Source organism: Psittacula echo (genome assembly GCF_963264785.1).
Source record: "Psittacula echo genome assembly, chromosome: 2".
Lineage (NCBI taxonomy): Eukaryota > Metazoa > Chordata > Aves > Psittaciformes > Psittacidae > Psittacula > Psittacula echo.
In genome coordinates, this window is record NC_137737.1 from 136774822 (window position 1) to 136798101 (window position 23280).

Sequence of the window (23280 nt, forward strand, 5' to 3'; positions counted from 1 at the left end):
AGCTGTTTAAACCATGGAAAATGGGAAAATGGGAGTTTTAAAGTGGCTCCGTGCTTGTTACCACATGCATTAATGTATTATTCTGTAGCTAGGGCTCAAACAACTGCAGTTAGTTAAACATATTTTCTTGGTGTACTCCTTTAAACAAAGATTACTTGTTGAATATTTTTAGTAGTCCAGGTAAAAGTAACGGCATACGCCTGTTCACTGTGGCATGGAACTGGACAGGAAACACTATTGTTACTACACAGATTTTTCCTTAACTCTGATACTGGACTTAATCCAGGATTATTCAGAAGAGGAAAAGGAGAGAAAGGGATAATATATTCTTGCCTATGTGAGCACAGAGGACAGACATGTTGGATTACTGCTCATATTCCTGCTCTCATTGCTATAGACAAGGGATCCCAGTGCCAGTCCCCCAGATCCCAGTGAACACCTCAGCCTCTGGTCAGTGGATATTCTGAGGCAGGTCTCTCTCTCCCCCATTCTCTTCTGCATTGAGACTTTTTGGTACAAGCACATGAATATATGCAGTCCTCCGAAACTTCAGCCTCTGTTTGGCCATCATGGGGCAGCTGAGAGTCTCTTTTTCCTCATTTATATGTTGGCAAATAATATCTGGATGTTATTTGAACAAGGATCCCCTATAACTGATCAGTGTTTCCTGGCATAAAACTTGGGTTTTTTTTCCCAGAAATTCCAGGTTGGAGCAATAATTGAATTATCTCTACCTAAGCCAGCCATTGCTGTCACTGGTGTGGCTGCCCAAGGATTTCAGTTTCATCTGAGGAGTCAGAGGGACAAAATACTTTGGCAATAATATACATCAGAAAGACGCGCAATCATCTTTCAGCTTCTGAGAAAAATAGTGAACAAGGTGATGAAATGTGCTCTTTAACACAATGGGATCATTAAAAAAAAATGTTTCTAGATGCCCCTTACTAAGCCTAGATTTTCATATACAGTGTTAAAAACCCACTAAAACATTAAGCCAAATCATTATTCCTACTGTGCTGGCAGCACAAAAGGCAAACTTACTAGGACACAGACTTGAAGAAGCTTTTCAATAACTACAAATGACATGTGAAATATTTGTCTAAAGAAAAAAACTGTAAGTTAATGAGAACAGTAAAGGTACAGAACAATAAGAAACAAATGTCAGCACACCAAGAAAGAGGTCAGAATTATTGTTTTTTATACGACACCTGGTTCATTCTTTTCTTACTAAGGGTTTAAATCAGTTTAATGCCATTTTAGTTCATTCAGTGATTAACAAAAGTTAATATTTTATAAGATTTATTTATAATACCCTTGAGGTTTAGAGTCTGTTTATGTAACCCTTCTGCCAGGAACTGGCAGCCACTGAAAGAACTGGATTCGTTTATCTAGGGGTTCTCTCTGAAAACTTAAACAACAGCAGTTTCAGCCTCCACCCAAAGCTAAATGACCTCCTTTGGGTGCCCTGACAAACAATAAATCCTGCTCAAGGCATAGCAAGGGTTTGAAACGACATCCAAAGACAAAGAGAACTTTAGAGATGAGGGAAAGGGAATAAGAAAGGCTCAGGATAAACCCACAAGAGCCACTAATCAACAAAAACCCTAATGCTCCAGTGAAATCCCTAACCTCCCTCTCCTCTTCATCTTTGTGACACAAAACAAAGGCTTGCTCTCATTTCCAAGCAGATGCCTTGTCACTTGAACGTCACTACCCACTCAAAACTCTCCCCATACTTAGTTTGTGGCTTCACTTTACAGCTAAGCTAATGAACTCATGTGTTACTGTCCACATCCTGTCCTCTCTTCAGCCCCTTGCTCATGCTGATGCCCAGCTAACCATGCAGTGAACTGATTCAAGGCACCAAACTGGCACAAAATCAGCTTAGGAAACTCAAAAGTGAGCAGTGGATGGGTTTCTGCTGGTTCAACTCTCTCAAATCAACTTACTGTACTATAAAATGAAGGTCAAAGCTGGTACCAGGGAAGAAGATGGCAAAGCTGGGAACAGAAAGCCAGACTGCTGTTGCTTCTAAAAACTGGGTTGGGCTGGTGCAGTTTTAAGATGAAACTGCTCTTAAGCATGGTGGCACTTTTGTATGAATGTTCTGACTTACCCCCACAAAGGCCAGCCTTTGAGGCAGCATGGCCACTCTGTGGCTACATTTACTTAGGACTATTGTGTCTCTAAGTAAACTCCACCCAGCCTGTACAGCTGGCGTGTACAGCCACCCAGCCAAGAGGAGGAAATTGGGCCCTGCTGCAAAACATATTTTACTGGGGACTGAGCCCTGGGGTCAGCTTTGCAGAGCTGCTCTCCTCCGCTCCCTCAAGCAGCAAACCAGCCCTGAGGCTTTCCCCAGTGCCACGGCCACTCCTGCACACCTCCTGTGCCCATAGCTAGGCGATTTTTATAGCTCAACTTCCTCAGTTTCTCTGGGCACCCGGTTTAAAAGTGCCTGGGTTCCCGGGGAGCGGAGGAATTCACCTCGAACCGCCCTCCTCGGGAGCCTGATGGGAGGAAACTGAGGCACATAGGGCGCCATTTGCAGGACAACAGAAGGCTCCGACAGCTCCCCGGGCCGCACCCGGGCATTCTCGGGTGCCATCTACCGGTGCCTCCTCCGTCAGGTGCTGACAGCAGCCGGGTGGCTGCCGGGAGAGGCGGTGCGGCGAGGCGAGCAGCATGGCGGCCGCAGCCATTGCGTGGAGCAGGCAGCGTTTGGCGCGTGTAGCGGGTGCCCGCAGCGGGGCCCCGCAGCCGGGGCTTGTCAGCGGGCGGGCGGCGGCGGCGGGCTGGAGCCGGCCGGAGCCCGGCGGAGAGGTGCAGTACTGCGCCGAGCTGGTGCGGTGAGTGCGGGGGGAGGCCTCAGGCGCGGGTGTTCCGCTCCGCGCAGGGGCTTGCCAGCTCTTCCTCCTGCGGAAAAGGTGCTGAGTTCCTGGAACCTTTTCAGGAGTTTCCCCCGGCTGCCCCCGGGTACGTGTGGCCGCGAAAGTAACCCCTGCGGTTCTCAAGTGCGTGGTGGCCGCGGTGGGTCCTCCCCGATACCTCGCCGCCTCCGTGGGGGGAGCAGCGGAGAGTAGCCAAATGCTAAAGCAGCATGGAAGATAAAACCTGCATGGAAGATAAAACCTGCAAACGGCGATCTCCTTCCCCTACCTGCTTTCACAGCCGCTCTTACGGAATAACGTTTCCATTTCGTTGTCTCGGCTTTTTGGAGAGAAAGATCACCGAAGTGGGTGTTTAAAAATAATGAGTGTTTTCAGACCATGGCTACTGAGCAGTAGCCAGAATCCCAAAGTGCTCCGTGGAAAAGCGGGCCACAGCAGAGGAAATCCTCTGGACAGACAGCTAATGTAGTTTCTCTGACCCAAATGCAGGACGGGGAAAAGTCTGTGGTGTTGAGAGCATACATTTTTGGTCAAATCCAGAATGCTCCAAGGGAAGCCAGAGTGTAGCTCAGACACTTCCAAGGCAGGCAATGTTACCTGCTTGGCTTTTGGGCTGCGAACAACATACAAGGCCCCTTGCTGCTTTCTAGTCCACAGGAATTCAGAGATACAAAGTAAACAATTAAACAAGTCTATTTGTAAAGACTTGACTAATTTCTGTTTAGGTACAGTTGTTCTAGGTGGCTGACCAAAGCAGGCAGGAGGCCTCCAAGCACAGAACAGGATTATCTTCTCCAGACGATGCTTGTAAAAGATATAAAGATATGTGTGATCAGCAGCAGTGTTTGAAGTAGGAAAACTAATGGCAGAAATGTGACAATCTCAGATTTCCTGTGCAGCACCAAGCAGCAGGCCTTTACTGAGGCATTAGAATGCATAGCCAGGTTGCGTTTGCCATGATAAAACTTGAGATTACAGCTTTGTTTTTGTTGTTACTCTACCCCAGATTTGTTTACCTGTTACTGGGGAGATCAGAAGCTGTGTGTACAGTTAATATACAGGTAAAGTTAGCATATACAGGTGAAATGTTTTCACAAACTGTGAGCAGAATAGTTAGGTTCCAAGGCACAGGAGCTGAGAATGGTTGAATTTGAACATTGTTATTGTTGTTATTTTTGTTAGATCAAAAAAGACTACTTACACACCTGCATTCAAAAATAGTACTATGAAAGGTGGTTATGCTTTTGGCATCATTTAATTGAAGTTGCTGTTCACGGTAGCTGATATATTGCGTGGAAATCAAGTTACTAAGAGGAAGGGCTTACCATTCAAGCAGCAATAAAACGCTTGAGGCTATGCAAGCATCAGTAACTCACCAGTCCTGAATTTGAGTCTCTCACATGTTAGGAGGAACAACTGAGTTACAATTTAATGACGTAGATTTGAGCAACTTTTTTCAATATGCCAGGTGTCCTTTCTCTTTGGTTTTCCTTTTTGTGCTGAACAACGCTTTTAAATGTAGCTTTAAGGTAGTTGATTAAAAATATGTTCCCCTGATAGGTAAGTTTTCTGTTTCTTGCTGTTTATGATGTCTGCTCTGAAAGATAAGGTTGTGGCATGATGGTATCATGGAGTTTATTACATGGAAGAAACAGATTACACTGGAAGTCCAGTAATGGTCATAGCCAACTTTTCTTCTATCTGTAGGTTTGTGTGTAAACTTGTGCTTACTTGAGAGGGAAACTGAGAAATACTCGGTACCAGACTGAAGGTCATTCAGTCCTTTCTTCATTTCTTACACAAAGAGATTTGGCGTGAACATGATCTGTGATAATACCAATTTTATTTTACAGACTGAGGCTTAATGGATTTGTTTTTCTGCTGTTATGGCCAGGAGTGCAGTGTCAGCATTAAAGTCATTTTTCTTTCTGCCTTTTTTTTTCTTAAGTATTTTTTGGCTACATTTAATTTCTAAGCTTGGAGTGATTGAAAACCAAAACAACAAACCAACATGCCAACACCATTACTAGAGAGAAGACACATTTCTCTATTGTTCTGCTGTATTCTTTGTGTAATGTGTTCCTTTGTTTCCTTTCTGGAAGTAGAGGTGTTTCTGTGTTTGAACAACCCAGATAAAGTATATAACTGGGACTTGGAAAATGTGGCAGTAAATGTTGCAACTCTGCGCAGGGTGGGCAGTACTGGGCATTACTGCAATCAGCCCTGAAAAAACCACTAGGTTTGAGCTGATAATGCTTTTCAGAAAGTGTCTTGAGGGAGGTTTGATGCATCTGTTCATTAATGAAGGTGACCTTTACAGCCTGCTAAAATTCACAAATGTTATGTTTTTGTTGATGCTTCTGTATTTGCATCAAGCTCTAAAAGAAGTTTCACAACTGTTGTGAAAACTCTAAAGCTGGTTGTCAGCTGCTGCATATTGTAGGGGTGAGAACTTCTGTTAAATCTCAGATGCTTTTTGTTTGATGCTGAAAGTAGCAACCCTAATAACCTGTGGTTTTAGTTTAGCCTTGCTATTTTAAGCTCACATTCAAAAGAAATATGAGTACATGCAAGAACAGCAGACTTCATGAAAACAAGTAAATGTCTTTTACTTGGCACCTGCTTCTGCACTCTCAAAGTGAAACTTGGAGTTACTGGTCTTGTTCTTATGACGAATCAGGTTACAGGCTTATCAGAGTACACCAAAATGTTGTTCAAAACAAGCAGTTCAGCTTTCCAGAGGTGACCAAATGGCTTTGTTAGCTATGGTTATGATGATTTTCACAATTTATGAGCTGTGCACTGTGATTGTTTTTAATTTAATGGCACACCCAAGTGGCCAAGTAAAGGCATATCACTCTACTGGCAACAATTTGCCTGTGGTGAATCTGGCAAGACCTAGAGTTCTTATGCTTCGAATATAGTTACCAATATACAAAACCTTACTGGTTAAGCAAATGCTCTTCTACCAAGCTCCAAAGCACAATCTTAAAGAAATGTGGTTTCATGCTTGGAACAGAAGTCTGGGAGTTGGACAATCTGGATTCTATTTACAGATATGCCACAGCCTCCTTCCATGCCTTTAGCCAAATAGCTTGAGATCTGGATTTGAGAGATGCACTGGGAGTTCAGGCAGCATCCCCTCACTCTTGGAGTTTGTCTGCCACTTTTGCAGAGTCAAGAGTTTTGAACTGTAACTTTTTGCTACTATTTTAGGAGTTCAGTGCCAAGCCACAGCACACCTGGTTTACATAGAGCTATAAATAATACATGTATTTTTTTGTCCTTTCACAGAAAGCGTGACTATGAAGGGTTTCTGTGTTCTCTGCTGTTGCCTGTGGAATCTCGAACCTCTGCTTTTGCCTTGAGAGCCTTCAATGTGGAACTGGCCCAGGCAGGTATTGAAATATGTTTGTGAACTCTGGAAGTGTAAAATAACAGTTTCAATAGTGCAATACAAACGTCTAAATTTGAATGGCCTGTGGAAAGTAGCCAGTCTCCCACAGTTTGCTTATGTACATGTTTTTGCTGACTTTCCTCTTCATTGTGCATTTTAAAATTGAATGATAACAAACAGGCTGTGGTCCTTGATGCTGTTACATGATTGCATCTATGTCCTGGCTCAAGTGCAGCGACTGAATCAATTAAGTGCAGCTAAATCCTATCTGTTGAAGGTCTGTAAAAAAGGTTGGATGGTATAATCAGTTGGCAAAAGCCAGGTGATGCAAAGGCTGTGGGGAGGGATGTTTGTCATTAGGGAGTTGTGGGAGGGAGGCGGCTGCAGTCTTTCCCCTTTGCTAGGTGGCCAGAAACTGCCAGTGCAACCAGGCAAGTTGGTAATGCTTGCCAGAAAGGAGTGGTCCAAGAAATGTGCTGAACAAACAAAACCCCTGAACAACTTCTGCAGGCTGTGCTGGCAACCCATCACGCTGCCTGCCCTCACTGGTTTTATCACTGCTTCTTTTCCTTCTGGGAAAACAGCTAAGGTGAGGGTCACACAGGACTTAATCTCCATGGGTTTCAAAGTCAGGTGGAGTTAAGACTTTTTTGTATGCTTTATGAGGAAAACATAGGGCCACAAGCATCATCGGAGGCCTGGAGCATCTCTCTTATAAGAAGAGATTGTGGGAGCCGGGCCTGTTTAGAGAAGACTGAGAGGGGATGTCATTAATGCATATAAATATCTCAGAGGTGGATGCCAAGAAGATGGTGCCTGACTCCTCTCAGTGGTGCTCAGTGACAGGATGAGGAGCAATGGCTGTGAACTAAAACACAAAATGTTTTGCCTCAACATGAGGAAGAACTTCTCTATGTTGAGGATGGCAGAGCACTGGAACAGGCTACCCAGGGAGGTTGTGGAGTCTCCCTCTCTGGAGACATTCAGAACCCTCCTGGAAGCATTCCTGTGTAACCTGCTCTGGGTAACCCTGCCTTGGCAGAGGGTTGGACTGGGTGATCTCCAGAAGTCCATTCCAGCCCTAATGATTCTGTGATTCTGTGGATAACTGGGAATTCAGAACTGAGCACTTTCCCTACTGAGTTCAGCTGTGTCCTGTGTCTGTCTTTTTGTGTAGATAGACCAAGTGCCTTAAAGACACTGAATTTCACTCCAGATGTATCCTTTCCAGATCAAAGACTCTATAACTCAGAAGACTACAGGTCTGATGCGAATGCAGTTCTGGAGGGATGCTGTGGAAGCCATATACTGTGATAACCCACCACATCAGCCGATTGCTACAGAACTGTGGAGGGTAAAATACACCTTTATTGCCCTACAGTTCACTTAACTAAAATATTACTGCGGAAAATGATGAAATCATTTTGTGTGTGCTATGTTGTATAGTTAATAGCATTATTTTGTCTAAAACAGATAGTGTAAATTATTCTTGTGTCTGTGTCCGATATTGTAAGTTGCTGACAACCAGAGAGCACAGTTGAAGAAGAAGGATATTTAGGACCTAGCTGGAGGGTCAGACTTCTGTGAGCCATCTGCTTTTTTCTCTTCTGTTTAGGTGAAGGTCAGAGTAAATTGTGGTAAGCTGTAAACTGATACAAAGTGAAGTGCGTAAGTATACTGTCCTGAGCCAGTGCTAGTCCTGCCTGAAGAGATTAAGCTGTACAAAAGACAGGAGGCTAAGAGCAGAGGCTGCCTGAAGAGATTAAGCTGTACAAAAAGAAAGGAGGCTAAGCACAGAGGTTGAAGTAGCAAGTAGGGTATGAGGAAAAGCTCAAGACCTTCATATGCACTTACTGGGTAGTAGGGAGAATTCTAATACAGTCTTCTCCCATCAAGAGTTGCTTGATGACTTCTATTTGTGTATTATGTTTTGCACAGATCCTTTTGTATGCATTGTATGACAGAGGATGTACTTGTGAACTTAATGCATTGAGTAACAGGGAATGTACTTGTGAACTGAACAGTTTGTTTTTACCAAGATGCCTGGGTTTTGCAGGCACTAGAAGAAGTTCATAAAGTACACTTGCAGATCTGTGCCTCTGCTGCTCATGACCAAAGAAAGAGAGGCTTTCTTCCAAAATTTTTGTTTCTAGTTAGTACCGTCATTGGTAAGTTTGATGGATGATTGAAGGTCTGACGGCAGTGTAAGTGGATTTTCCCTTGATGCTGATGCAGAACCGCATAATAATGTAGTTGGTTGGGCTCTCTTCTTGTCATCTAGTCAGACTTGTTGCTCAAAGGTAACATCAAACTTAGATCAGGTTGTCAGGGTCACATTGAGTTAAGCTTTTAATTTCCTCATGGATGGAAATTCCATACATTGCTAACTTGTCATCTTAGGGTCCTGCAAGTCTTAGAACCTTCAAAATGAGCAGGTACCATAAGGCCTCTATAAGACCAGAACTTGCATTTAAACTAAAGATCTCTGATCTCCTGAACAGGAAAAGCTGCTCGTTGTCTAGATCTCAATAGCTGAATACAGTTAACATAAATCTTGTAGGTAGGTTTATGGGCCTGCTAAAAACAGGCAGTGAAATATCTAGTCTTCACCCAAGTATTCATCTGCATTGTTTCTGTTAAAATCCTTTGAAAAGCAGGACACTTACTGTAATGCTGGATTAGAACAACGCAGTTCCTGTGGGATTAGAGCATTTCACATCCACTCTGCTGTACCTCTGAGACCACAAAAAGGAGGTCTTTTCAAATCCTCTTTCAATGATTTTGGCAATGCTGAAACTGTGGCCTCTCCCTGACTCTTCCGCCTTCAAATGTGAAATAAACCATAAGTGAGCATTTGTTCCTGTCTGTCAACACACACGTTTAGATTAAATTGGGATTTAAACAAGATACACTTTGTTTGACTAAGAGAAAACGTCAGTAAAGCCAAGAAGTAAAATAAAACACCTGTTACAGTCACTTTTAGGAGGACCAGACCTATTCATAGGTGTCTCCATCTCATACAGTTAGAATGAAGACTCGCAAATGCTGTGAACGTTTTTATGGGATTATGGGAGTTGAAGATGCACCTAGGGTGATATTTTAATGCAGGCATTAAAATGCAGATTTGGTAATTTGCCATGTCAATCTTTCTGTGCCTTTGCTTTTTATTTCCTTCTTTCTGTCTCTCTTCCAGCATATGGCAAGCTTCCCAGGAAAGACTGTTTCCTCCCAAAATGCTTTTGTCTTCTTTCCAAGGAGGAACTTGCTTTACTGTAGCTTAATTTAGTTTTATTTCTGATGATATCCTCTGATGTAGTTATGTGATTGAGTGGGTTAGGTACAAGTTAGTTTTGGGTATGATTGTATATGTTCTTTGGACTAGTTTTAATTTCAGGCTGCTTGTGTATGTATCCATGTGGGGGGTGTGTTTTAATGCCCAAACACTCTCTGAGCAGAGGCCTTGCCATGGCCAACCTCCCTCCCAGTTTAATTGCTGAGCATGATGTCACATGGTGTGGAATATACATTTAGTCAGTCAGGATCAGCTGTCCTAACCGTGTTGCCTCCCAGATCCTTGTGCACCCCCAACCTGCTCACTGGTGGGGTGGTGTGAGCAGCCCAAAAGGCCTTGAAGCTATGTAAGCACTGCTCAGCAGTAACAAAAACGTCAGTGTGTTATCAACACCATTTTCAGAACAAATCCAGAACATTGCCCCATATAAGCTACTATGAAGAAATCTAATTCTATCCCAGCCAAAACCAGTACAACATTTAGATAGGAACCATTCATATATTGAGGTATCAGCTGCAGCCCTTTCCAACACCTGACTGCCAGTCATACTCCTGTCTCAGAAAAACAGAAAATTGATTTTGATGTGGAAGAAAGAATTGGCCTATCTCTGGTAAGATTTCACTTTACATATGATTTCCCTAAAGGAAGACCAGTATAAGACAATCCAAACAGAACTGGTTGTGAAAGGAGATACTGGAAAATAATTCAGAAAGTGTTTCTAGGAGCTCTGATAGCTTTGAATGCAGCAGAGTGCTGGACCGAACTAGCAATACAACCTGAGCTGGCGACCTTTGCACTCAAGATGTGATTTTATTTCTACATTTCAGCAAATACCCCAGGAATGGCCGATTTGAAGAGTGTGGCTTTCCAAATGTTCCAGTGTTATTGCAGTTCGTAGAAAGAAAGATTTGGAAAGACACCTGAGCTCACAAGTATTGCAGAGCTGTTAATAGAATTTAGCACGTCTTTTGCACAGCAGATTATGTACACTGTTTTCATACTGTTGAGTTTGTGTGAGGATAATTTTGAATTTTCAGAATAAATACTGATTTATCACATTAAATATGTTCCTGAAGTTTTGTATATATCAGAATACTCACATTCAGATTCCAAGAGTTTTATGCACTAGTAAAGTATATAAATAGTCTTTAATAGTATTTCTAGGTTTATTAATAGTTCATCTGTCAATGACTTTAATATAAACTTATATAATGGTTGTATGATACTTGTTCTTACTTATCTGTCCATTTTTAACATACAAAGAATGAGGCCTAATTCTCCATTTCTGTGGAAGAAACCAATTTCCAAAACTTGAAAAATGAGGACCAGTGTGTTTGAATGAAGGTGACTCAAAATACATATAATGTACAAATTGGGAAATTTGGGAGAACTCAGTTTGGTGCTTTAAGTCTTGACCTGTGACCATTTCAAGGATTTAATTTACAAAATAATACTCAAGACGAACAAGTGAGAAGCACAACTGACGTTTGTAGTGGTAATTTAGAATTGCCTTTTCACATACCACGTGCTTCCTCAAGCAGATTTCCTGGAATCAACAAGAAGATCTGTTCTTGATGAACCTTGAAAAAATATTTACAAATATAACGGATGTAAAGAAGAAGTTGAAAGTGAGCTATAAAGGCTGAGATTGTGAGAAATCTGCTCCATAAGTTTTGTTTATAAATACTGTATGTGTGATTGCAGCCTTTCTGACAATGTGGTCTGCAAAATTCGGCCTGTGTGAGTAAGAGGATCGAAGGTAAATTTGATAGAATGAAGTGGTATGGGAAGAAAGTCAAATACAAGATAAGAGCTAGAAGAAGAGTGTGGAAATATGAGATGCTGTGGGATAGTTTTTTTAATAAGCCCATAATATTGAATATTATATGACTTGATTGAATGCTGTCTTTACGGTACGTATTGGTATGTTGTACTGATGTTTTCTTGAAAATTTACAGAGGAAGTCTTTTTATTGCTTGTCTCTTAAGGAACCTGTGTTCTCTTTGGAAAGTGAACATAGTTATCTGCAAATATTTTGTGGGAATGTATGACTCCATAAAGGAATAAATGACTTTAAAAAAATATTTTAAAACAGATGCTCTCACTGCACTGGCTTGATGTCCAACATTGCGGTTTTTGTGGGCAACAGCTTGTAACAAAGCCAGTTGAAAATTTTTGTATCTGAAGAAGATTCTAATTTTCCACTTTGATCTAACCCAGTAAATACAATCCTGGTAAGAAAAGGCTTTTCTAGAATATATTTCAGCCTTCATTCAGAATGCAGTACTGCCGTCACTTTGTGTACATTAATACGGATGTTTTATTGGTAATTTTCAGGCTGTCAAGAGGCATAACTTGACTAAAATGTGGTTTATGAAGATCATTGATGAAAGAGTAAGTATTTACCATTCAAAGTGTGATTCTTGTTTTAGTCATAGTAGGGGTTTTCCCCCTTATTTTTGTTTGCTTGTGTGTGAAACAAAACCTTAAATAATTACTCTTTTCCAGACAGTAGCGTTTCTGTTTAAGAATGGTACTCCTGTATTTCCTTTTTGACACTCCTGCTCATAATTTTTTTTTTTTTCTGGCCAAAATGGCTAATAGAATCCTTTGTCTATTTTTGCTTTAAAATAGATGTTGTTTTTGAATCCACATTTTCTTGTCCTCTGCTTTGGTAATATCTGTGCTCATGTTTCCTGTTTGCTGGTCTCTGTTCCTGATTTGAAATGGTTACCCCTAGAAGTAATCCATTGGGAATTACACGTAGATACCTTTCTGTATGTAAGTGAGGGGAATTCCATCCTGTAGGATTAAGTAGTAAGATCTCCACACACAACTGTTAAGAATTTTGGAAAACTACACTGCATTTGCACCACCTTACTCTTCCTCACGTCTTTCCTCACCATGCCAATATTGCCCCGAGTAGCCTTCTGTAGTGGTGAGCCATGGGTGTAAAACCTCAAAAATTAAATGACCCATCTGCACCCTTCTGCCACACATTGCTGCTTCTCCTTAGCATGGCTGTGGAAATTTTTCTAAGCAATGCTGTAAATGAGAGCATTCCAATCACAGTAATTTTAAAATGTCCACCCTTTTTCTGGGAAAAAAACTAAGAGGAACAGTTTCCCTGGTACAGTGGTGCTTGCAAGGGCAAGAATGAATAGCTGAGGGCACGGATTTCTTAAGCTAGCTTTGCTGCTAAAGTTAGTGTCTCATGAAGATATACCTTGAGCCTACTGATGGTCAGTTACTTGTGGAGTGTCGTTCCTATTTCAGAGGGGTTTTTTAATTGTAAAACTGGTGTGATTTAACAACAAAAGCCACTAGGGCAGGAAAAATGATGGAGGACGTTATGTTTTTGGGTGTATTTGCATATGACTTTGAAATGTGTGTGTATTCTGTGATTTATTTTAGTGTCTGTTTAGTGCATGTTTTAAAAAATGCACCCGTATTTATCTAAATTTCTTTTGCTTCTCATGAAAATTAAGTATTAAAATTAGCAACCCCACAGTGTAAGAATATCATATGATGCTTTCTTCTGACTGTATCCTTTTTTATGAAGAATTCTGATTTCTTCTTATTGCAAAAAGTTACATTTGTTCTAGTAACTAGACTTGGCTGCAGTTGCGTGTAGTTACTAGTTACTTGGTTATGTTAGACTTGCTATAACTGCTGTGTGTGTTTATGCTCTCTTTCTATCTCTTAATTTTGTCCTTTTGTTTTTCTAATAGCGAATTAGGCTGTATTAATAAACTTGTGCAAACAGCAGTTCTGTTTACATTTCACTGAAGTTCTGTATTACAGAATGTAATATTAACAAATAATGTAATAACAATATATAATATTGTTCATATTATAGGAGAAGAATTTGGATGACAGGGCTTACCGTAACATCCAGGAGCTTGAAAAGTATGCTGAAAACACTCAGAGTGCTCTTTTGTACCTCACCTTGGAAACGCTGGGTAGGCATTTTCCCCTTTTAAATTTTGTTGGTGACTCTGAGTGCAGGTACAATATTTACTGGTGTTTATAAAAAGCCTTCTCCTTTTCCACTGGAGTTTAATTTCAGAAGAAGTTGTCTTAGATGATACTTCAGTTACCTTTTGAATGCTCAACCATAAATCTGGAATCGTACCACACTTGTCCTAGAACTCTATACTTTCCTTAGGAGCTGTACAGTGGAAAGTTCATTGAAGTGCAACTTCCTACTGCTGTGTTGTTTGGTACTTTGTTTTCTCTTTTCTTGCTCCTTGTGGTAAATTCAACTCTTCACCATATTTTCTGATTGTCCCACTTGTCAGAACACCAAGTGCTGTAGTTTATTCTGCAGCTTTTCTTCTGTATTGCAGTGATATACACTGGTTATCTTGAAACAGCTGACTTCCCAACTTTCATAGAATCATAGAATCATAGAATAGTTAGGGTTGGAAAGGACCTTAAGATCATCTAGTTCCAACCCCCCTGCCATAGGCAGGGACACCTCACACTAAACCATATCACCCAAGGCTTCATCCAACCTGGCCTTGAACACCGCCAAGGATGGAGCATTCACAACCTCCCTGGGCAACCCATTCCAGTGCCTCACCACCCTCACAGTAAAGAACTTCTTCCTTAGATCCAATCTAAACTTCCCCTGTTTAAGTTTGAACCTGTTACCCCTTGTCCTGTCACTACAGTCCCTGATGCATAGTCCCTCCCCAGCATCCTTGTAGGCCCCCTTCAGATACTGGAAGGCTGCTATGAGGTCTCCATGCAGCCTTCTCTTCTCCAGGCTGAACAGCCCCAACTTTCTCAGCCTGTCTCCATACGGGAGGTGCTCCAGTCCCCTCATCATCCTCGTGGCCCTCCTCTGGACTTGTTCCAACAGTTCCATGTCCTTTTTATGTTGAGGACACCAGAACTGCACACAATACTCCAAGTGAGGTCTCCCGAGAACAGAGTAGAGGGGCAGGATCACCTCCTTTGACCTGCTGGTCACGCTCCTCTTGATGCAGCCCAGGATACAGTTGGCTTTCTGGGCTGTGAGCGCACACTGCCGGCTCATGTTCATTTTCTCATCGATCTACACCCCCAAGTCCTTCTCCACAGGGCTGCTCTGAATCTCTTCTCTGCCCAACCTGTAGCTGTGCCTGGGATTGCTCTGAGCCAGGTGTAGGACCTTGCACTTGTCAGGGTTAAACTTCATCAGGTTGGCATCAGCCCACCTCACAAGCGTGTCAGGGTCCCTCTGGATGGCATTCCTTCCCTCCAGCGTATCAGCCGAACCACACAGCTTGCTTATGATGTACATTTGGGTCTGAATCCTCTCCTCTTCCTGAAAGTAGTTTAACTCTCAATGATTGAATAGCTAGGAAAAATGCAACAAAGACGATAGGACCCTTGTGATTAAGAGCTGCTATCTGTGTCATATCTAATAGAAGAGTCACAGAATGGGAAAGAACTGTTCATTCGAAGTGGAGAAAAGGATATTTTTTAGGTGTCTGTTGCATTGTGGAAGTATTCTCTGTATGACTTCAGATGTAAAAGAAGGGTGAGAATTATTTAGTAGTATTTAGTATTGTAGTAGCAATACATTCATCTTCCTTACCACACTAGTCTGGTGGAAGTCCAATGCTGCGGTTAAAACAGCTTAAAAAGAAAAAAAGAGAGATAATTACAAAGAGAGATACGGTGAGCGCATTCTTCTTCGGAAGAAATGAGGAACCTCTGTCTTAACATCTGATGTTCACTTCCTCAGTATGAAATCAGCTAAATGTTGCAAGTGTCCTTCTGAACTTCTGATAGAGAAATGTTAATTTTCTATTGCTTTGGTGATCAGATTCAATTTGCCATGCTACTGCCTCGTTGTGCATGACAGCACAAGGGAGGCAGCAGAAATACAGGTTTGGGGCAGGGGACATAGCTGTAGGACCATTCTCTTGGGCTTCAGTATATTGCTGAATTGGCTGCAGGTAATCATGAAACCATGCTGTAAGCATTAATGCTTGTCAGGAATCTTTCACTTGAATTATTCTTCCGTTGGGAAAAACAGTTCCTGGAATACTGTTATCCCGGGAAAAGACATGACAATGAACATGTGTATGTGTACTGATGTATCTGAATAGGTGCTACCCTGCTAACTGTACCCTTTGCAGAAACTGCAACAAGCTAAGAGATATCTTGCTCCTGAATGTGGAAGTCAATGAATTTACCTGCTGCTTTGCAACCCTGAGATGAGATCTCAAGGCAATTTATGAACACAGACAGTTTTAGCATGGACCAATGCGCTGAGCTTTCCTTAAATATGACTGTGATGCACATAAGGAAAGACTATACCCCTCAAAAGTCCTGGCAGTATGTTTCTAAGTGTATTATTTCTGCAATTTCAGGTGTGAGGGACATCCATGCTGACCACGCAGCCAGTCACATTGGGAAGGCGCAAGGCATAGTTACCTGTTTAAGGGCAACTCCGTATCACTGTACAAGGCAAAAAGTCTTTCTTCCCTTGGACATTTGTATGTTGGTAAGAGAAGCAAGTTGTCTGGAATTGCACAGGATAGTGTTTCTGACTTTGTCTCTCAATGCCAGATATGAGATCATAGATTATTAGGCCAGAAACAAAATGTGTAGAAAATGAATGTGTAGAAATGCACATATGGAATGGTGCCTTTTTTTGTTGTGGTTGCTTTGCTTTATTTTGGATTTTTTATCTTTTTTCTTTTCCTGTCCCCATGAGGGAAGCACTGTGAGAAATCTTACTTCTGAAACACATCCTTGGGTTTCTCTTTGCTGTATTTTCATAAATGTGCTGATGGATTTGGGTGTTTTTTGGGGCTTGTTTTGGTTTTTTTGTTACGTATTTGAGAGCTTGAAGCATACATTCCATATATTGCTGCATGAGATGGTGTAGTCCTGCAAATTCTGCAGTTCAAACTGTATACTTAATTTGCATTGGAATTTAGCAGATCTTGCAATTTGGGTAAAATGGGATTAAAGATTAAAATACTTAATTAATATTCTCTAGCTAGATCTGTAGCTATCTTAGCTGTTACTCCTTCATTTCCAGTCTTTAAACATTAATGCTGTTCTTTTTATTTTTAACCAAAATTTATATAATTACGGTGATGCTTAAGGCTGCTTAAGGCAGTTGTGTTAGTATTTTCTGACTATCATTTCAATGCAATTGAAAGTTTTAATTTGAAGTTTAGTAGTTTAGGCCACTGAAAAAACATAGATACTAATACCGGTCAGGGTTATGAGGCTGCAGTAAGGAGCTGCACCCTGCTTTCAGCCCTTCTGGAGCTGGATGGTATGGAAGGCCTTCCAAGTATTTAGTTTTTCAAACATAGCCTGAAAATTCACAGTCATTGCTTGCCACGGGAAGTGTTTTACAGTGAAGCTGTAAAAACAGCTTGCATCCCTTCTGTGCAGACTGAGCATCCTGTAAGCATTTCAGCTGCTGGCAAGTGTCACAGAGTTCTGCTGGAGTCTCTACCTCCTTTGAGGCCTACCTGCCTGCCTCTATACAGCTTTCATAGGTCTGAGTGTGGTTGATAACAGGCAACTGGTGCAGTTCTGATATACCAGATTATGTCTTATATTGGTCAAAGATTGTGATCAAAGAATAAGTCTGGGGTTGGTAATTTTTTTTCAGGGGTGGGGTTTTTGATGGTTCTGTGTTTTTGGTTTGATTTTGGCAGTGGGTTTGTTTGGGTTTAGTTGTGGTTGGTTGGTTTGGTTGGGTTTTTTAGGTTGGGGGTTTTTTCGGCAGGCTTGGTGGTGCACACTGATCCCAAGATAACGACTTACCTCATAAGCCAGCATGGCTTCTGTGTTAGCTGTTACTGGCTTTTTCTGCCTAATACTGATTCTTGGATTCTGGTTTTAAATATTGAGCATATAAACTGATCTAAATTCCTGAAACTTTAAAAATCTGACTTGGTATCTGACTGACCACAGAGTCTTCAAGGGACAGACTCATGCAGAGAGAGTCTGTACCAACTGTTCTCTTTGTTAACTTGATATTTTTTTCCCAAGTGACTGGCCAAAAAAAGCCTTGTGGAATTAAAAAGGAAAGGGCAGTGGTAAAGCATTTAGGCTGTTTCAGTCTTGTGTCATTAGTTCAGTTGCTGGGACAGGATTTTGAGAAACTGAAATGGAAACTTGGATATTTATTGAGGGGTTTTTATCTTTTTGATTTTTCTTCCTGTGTCTAGCATGGAGTTTCACAAGAGGATTTCATAAGAGGCAAGCAAGAGAAAAATGTGAGAGATGTAATTTATGACATTGCCAGCCAGGCCCATATTCATCTAGAACATGTGAGCTTCCTTCCCTTTTATTTAATTAAGCTTAATTGATGCTAGGCTTCACAAAGCATTGTGCATGTGGTGGTAGAAGACTTAGAGCTCCATATTGAACTTCAAATATTTTACTTTTAATTACTTTGAGGGTTTAAGTTAAAAAAAAAAAAAACAACAAAAACCACCAAAAAACCAAATCAAACCAGCAGAAGCCACCACACAAACCTTTTGAGTATTACAGCTCTTCTGTTGGAATATTATACTTATCTGTATGTACAGGAGGCAGTTTACTTACAGCCAGGTCCAATTGCATATAGACAAATAGTGCTTAAAAGCGTTATTACTGGGAGGGAAACTTCAAGCAGACTTTTCTAAATGCAGCTATGTGCCAGCAAGGAATCAGCACCATAGAAAGCACTTCTGAATATGGTATTTCACAGCACCGGGGAATGGCTGCCAGGAAAGCAGAGTGTGTTCCCTTAACTGCTGGTTAGTGTCTGTGGGAGCAGGGATTCATTCTCTAACATGACCAGCCATGCTCAAAGCTATGTTGGGAAAGGTACTTTCTGTTTATTTCTTTCCTGGCTCACATCCAAATGAATTAAGGAAAACTTTATTTGCTTGGAACAGTGGATTATGATTCCTGGAGAACTGCTGAGTCCTATTCTATTTTTCTTTTATGCTCTTATTTTAGCTACATTCTGAATTGCTTGTTGGTACATAATACAAAAGCAAAAGAATGTTGTGTCAGCAATGCTGTGTCTGCCTTTATATGGAAAACTTGCAAGAACTACTGTAGAGAGTTTATGTCTACAACTACATGCGCGCTTGATGCTTTCAATATGAAAAGATACCACTTCAAAGTAAAGAAATGCCAGATTTATCTCTCCATTTACAACTTTAATATAATCCTCAATTATAGCATTAAGCTGTGATCACAGTATTTTATGCAGTAGAGATGGAAGGGCCCTTTTTGAGTTTTCTGAAGGTAAGATGAGGCATGTCTGGTTTCTTCAGTCAGCGATTAGTTAGTTGATTAATATTTTTATTTTTTGATAATAATATGTAGCCTTGGGCTTTATTTTTAATGCAGACTATTTATAATTTGCATTTAATACATTCCTGTTCATGTCATTTCACCTGATGCCTCAGTTTTTGTTGTCACATGATCAAGGAAACTGTTTATTCCACTTAGAAGCAGGGAACAGAGTTGAGAAAAATGCAGTGTCAGAACTGTCCACTGTGTGTCTTTTTTTTGTTGCCCACCCCTCAACCCGTAATGCAGAGTGTATAAAACCCATTGACTTTGGCTGCAACTGTGGCTTTCAAAAATTCCAGTGCTTGGCCTGAAATGCCTCATATCAGGGATAGGAGGCATGGAAAATGAGCAGTGTGTATTTATTGTCCAGATGTTTAAGATTTGGTTGGTGGTATTGCATGGAAACTTTGGGCAGAAGCAGGGAGAGAATTTGGTTCTTCAGAGCTTTTCAGCTAATTTGATAATTCCTAGTGCATTGGTGCCCTGGCTGCCAACATGCCAAACCAGCTTCTGAAGAGAACAGGCAGAACCTTGCCCCCCTTTCTTCCCACTCCATTCCTAGAGCCCTGCCCATGGTATGCACTGGGAGGGTCCCATGGAAAATATGCAGTGTGATCATGTAATTAGAGACTACACAGGAAAAGTATAAACACAAGGAAAGCAGATTAGACCAGCATTAGCATTTCATTGAGCCGAATGTTGATCCGCCCTTTTTTTTTTTAATGGATGGGTTCTATCATCTTAATTAAAATATGAAAGATCCTGTGTGAATACTTGCTTCCAGCCCCCAGCATCATCAGCGAAGAATAATTGACAGTGCAAGATCTCTAGAGTGTTCAAACCACTTGAACTGGCAATAACTGGAAGTAATAACAGGGTATTAACCCCCTTGATAATCGGATGGTCTTTGTTAATGCAAGGATAAAGATACTTTCTCCCCTAATGGATGAAATAGGCTTTTGCTGGCAACATTTGCTGGGTATTTCAGGACTTTAGGTGAATGTAATGGGCTGCTGCCTCTGAATGCATCTATTCTCCTGTATAAAATCACTGTCTTGTTTTGCCTGAGGGTCTTCTCAGCCATTTACCCTCTGTCTTAGCTGGAATTTCAGGGTAGGGTAAAGTTTAAACTTGCAGGGAGGTTTCAACAATCTCAGCATTTGTTTCACAGACCACATAGTTTGGAGGATGAGGGTAACGGTTACCAGCCCCATTTCACAGTCAGAAGAAATATAATCCTCACACGCTAAGTTAAGTCTCAGCAATATTATATGAAGTATATTGTAGTAATGTGGCACTTAGTGGAGGTAAGTTTCTGACATGTGGTCAGCTCTTGATACTGTGACGACCAGCAGAGGGCAAAGTAAGGTAAGGAAGATTGCAGTTTTCTTTAGGAATTGTGTGGTTTATTAGAATAAAAGCATATAATAATAAAAGTGCTCTGTCAGTCCCACAGTGATCCCTTCAGAAGCCTGCATATACATTTACATGTTCCACCTCTTCCTTTAAGCATCCCTCCTTTTGGCTTTTTACATTTATCTCAATCATGCTATATCATTATGGTCTCAGTTTACCAAGAGGGGGAGGGTTAAACTGTATTTGTTAAATCAGATGCAACTTGGAACTTTGTTGGAATAAGGGATGCTAATTTACATTGGTTTATTATATGTAAACTGTAAGATTGTCAAACCATACAAGAATTTTAGCAGACCTCTCCCAGTATTGCATATATTTATAATTCCTTTTGTATACAGTGAGGGATGGTGCTGGCTTGCACATAATGAAAAATTATAGTTTCAGTATGTCAAAATAAAGAGGGACAGAGCCTGTAATGCAGTCTGTTGCCTCTAACAATTATATATAGTACTTGATGTTTAATGTGACATGTTAAATTCTCCTTATGTTTGGTTTTGTTTTTCTTTCTCCCACCTTACCCCGTTTACTTCCAGGCTAGATCTTTCAGTAAGAAAGTTCCTGTGAAGGCATATCCTGCTTTTTTCTGTACGGTGGGTGTGATACAATGCACTCTTTAAGTGTTGGACTCCTTTCTGTGCTAATATGTTTGTAAAGAGTATGAAATTGAGCATTGTTAACTAATGCTTCCTGTGTCTGGTCTGGGGGAGGATGTAATCTCTAAAACTTGTGAAAATCGTAATGCCTGCTTGAGGAACCTCATGGTTTTGATCAACACTTCTAATCCTTCTGTAACTACATCATTGCGCCCAAAATGTCTGCATATTCATAGACAATTGTTCTGATGCAAGGGCCCAATAATCTTGTCTATTTTTAGAATTTGCTGTTTGGTCTAATAAAGGATAATGCTTCTCTTCACAAAACCTGCTTTTCATATATCCTTTAAATGTGAATGTTATGCCATCGCTTAATAAAACAGGCAGATCATCAGGCCTTTTCGCATTTCCTCATTTGGTTTCATGTATTGCTTTTTAAACTTAATGCCCATTTTGCTGTGTGCACCATATGGATTAAGCTTTTTTTCTTCTTTTCTAGGTTGCTTTAGATGATTATTTATGTAATGTACGAAAAGTGGACTTCAATATATTTCATCCAAGCTTACAAAGGAAGAGTACATTATTACCATTGCATTTGTATATTAGATCTTGGAAAAAAACATATTAAAAGTTTGGGGGTTTTTTATATGGGTTCAGAGTGCTGAGTTTTTTCTTTAATGCCTTAACTTTATAGAATTGTTAAGTGTGTAACTTCACACTTCCACAAAGTGGAGTTCATGGGAAACAGCAGATGCACATGAACTGTAGCTGTTAGCTTGCTGGCACTAGTTAAGTTTGTTCTTGGAATATTAGGCTGATATCTCTGCTTCACATGTCTGCCAAGTCGTATGTCCCTGTCTGAGGTTATTTTTCTTGTCTTTCCTGTAGTAACAGCAATATGACAGAATTCTTGGACAAATTCTGTGCTAATGGATACTTCTGACAGTTCTGACACTTTACTGAGGAAAAAATAAAAAGACTGCTTTGTTTGTGCCCAAAACCAGTTACAGTGAATGCTTTATAATCAGTTAAGCAATTCTGTTTAGTGCAAGGAGCAGACTTCTTGCAAGTATTAATGATGCTTTATAGTTGGAGGAATGAGCACATATATTTGAATGCAAGAAAACTGTCAGAAAAAGCTTAAGCTGTTTCAGTTATGTAGAATTTCAGACTGGTGAAATAGAGCTGTAGTACAGAAATCAGTTAACTGTGTGTTGAGATTGTTAAAGTGACTGTAGGTAGTGGGAGAATAGCTTTGCAACATAGGAAGAGAACCCTAACACTGTTTATCTCCAGCTCAGTCGAAGGGTTTTTCACTCTGCTTTTGGCTTGGCTGTATCTTCCTCCTGGCCTCTTGTCTCCCTGTTGTTGCCCACAGCTGCCATTTCAGTGTGGGTTCGACTGCCTCTTTGTTCATATTCACCATGCTGCTCAGGACACTCTCCTACATGGCTTCTGTGAATTCCTTTCCTTCAGTACTGTGAAGAAACATATTCCTGAATGTTCCAGGTCATTTGAGTCCTCCCTCTATAAAGATACTTCTATGTATCTTTGGTGGAAAATTAGTGGGAGCTTTGTACTCAAGGTAAATGTTTCTTTTTGAATTGTTTTTTGGTAAAGTAATACTTCCAAACATCCAACTTGATTCAGCTGCACAAATCTGGTAGCTTATTTTGCCGTCATCCTTGTTCTAGTAAATAGCTGCTTTTCCCAGAGAATTGTTTCTTTAATCGGGGTTAATCTCCCCAGATGCTTGGTTGTATAACAGCATCCTGTATTTTAAATGTACAGTGCCTCATCATGAACTTCTGAGAACAAGAATCATGGCTTCTTTTAGTCATAGAAGCTGTCAGCATGGTAGAAATCTTAGCAACTCAACATTAAATCCTTCATTTGGTGATTTTATTTTACATGTTTGAAGTTAGTTTGTGATACAGACCTTGGTTAGGTTCTGCAGTTTCCTGTTTCTAGGTAAGACATTTCTCTTTGAATTTGTTCAACTCAGGATCTTGGTTTCTGTATTACTAGAAGTGTAATAATCAGGGTTGTTAGGAACCTTGAAAAACCTGTGTATACTGGGAGAATCCTGGCTATTTTCTAAAAGTAAAATCTCAACAGGCTCCATCCACTTCTCAGGTCAGCTCCTGTATCTTATCATTGGGGTTCTTGGATGTGGCAGAGACTGGTAAAAAGAAAACATTTCCTTCCTATGAAGGCATGGCAGCTATTCCTGCCAAATGAAGAGCAAAGGCCTGGGCTGTGTTGCTGCTACCAGGCCAGCTGCACATTTGCCCTGTTTATTTTGTGTTCTGAAGAAAGCATTATAGATGTCTCTTTCTGTGTTTGGTCCTTGTTTTGTTCCGAGTGTGCTGA

At 40.8% G+C, this 23280-nt stretch overlaps 2 protein-coding genes across 6 annotated transcripts in view; both read left to right on the plus strand.

Annotated features, from left to right (window-relative positions):
• Positions 1-2676: 2676 nt before the first annotated feature.
• NDUFAF6 (NADH:ubiquinone oxidoreductase complex assembly factor 6) lies at positions 2677-21553 on the plus strand. Of its 5 annotated transcripts, XM_080610410.1 has the most exons (10): positions 2726-2849; positions 2954-3235; positions 6186-6289; positions 7520-7642; positions 11918-11974; positions 13440-13542; positions 15949-16082; positions 17776-17877; positions 20848-20904; positions 21407-21553. In XM_080610410.1, the coding sequence occupies exons 3-10, from the start codon at positions 6269-6271 to the stop codon at positions 21533-21535; spliced, it is 726 nt and encodes a 241-aa protein (XP_080466536.1). In that variant the 5' UTR covers positions 2726-2849; positions 2954-3235; positions 6186-6268; the 3' UTR covers positions 21536-21553. The 5 variants fall into 5 exon arrangements, with proteins under 5 accessions (XP_080466539.1, XP_080466536.1, XP_080466537.1 ...); XM_080610413.1 differs by lacking the exon at positions 2954-3235 and having other exon boundaries at positions 2677-2849; positions 6186-6285; XM_080610411.1 differs by lacking the exon at positions 7520-7642.
• The window catches only part of PLEKHF2 (pleckstrin homology and FYVE domain containing 2), a 41937-nt gene continuing 30594 nt past the window's right edge, over positions 11938-23280 (plus strand). Inside the window, exon 1 of the mRNA XM_080610408.1 lies at positions 11938-11974. The gene's annotated coding sequence lies outside the window, so the exon portion shown is untranslated. The remainder of the gene's footprint in view (positions 11975-23280) is intronic.

Excerpts from the sequence above, each read along its gene's own strand:
- NDUFAF6 (XM_080610413.1), top strand. The coding sequence starts at position 2,686 with ATGGCGGCCGCAGCCATTGCGTGGAGCAGGCAGCGTTTGGCGCGTGTA. Across the intron at positions 11,975-13,439 it reads TGAAGATCATTGATGAAAGA|GAGAAGAATTTGGATGACAG; the intron begins GTAAGTATTTAC and ends TTCATATTATAG. Across the intron at positions 20,905-21,406 it reads ATCCTGCTTTTTTCTGTACG|GTTGCTTTAGATGATTATTT; the intron begins GTGGGTGTGATA and ends CTTCTTTTCTAG.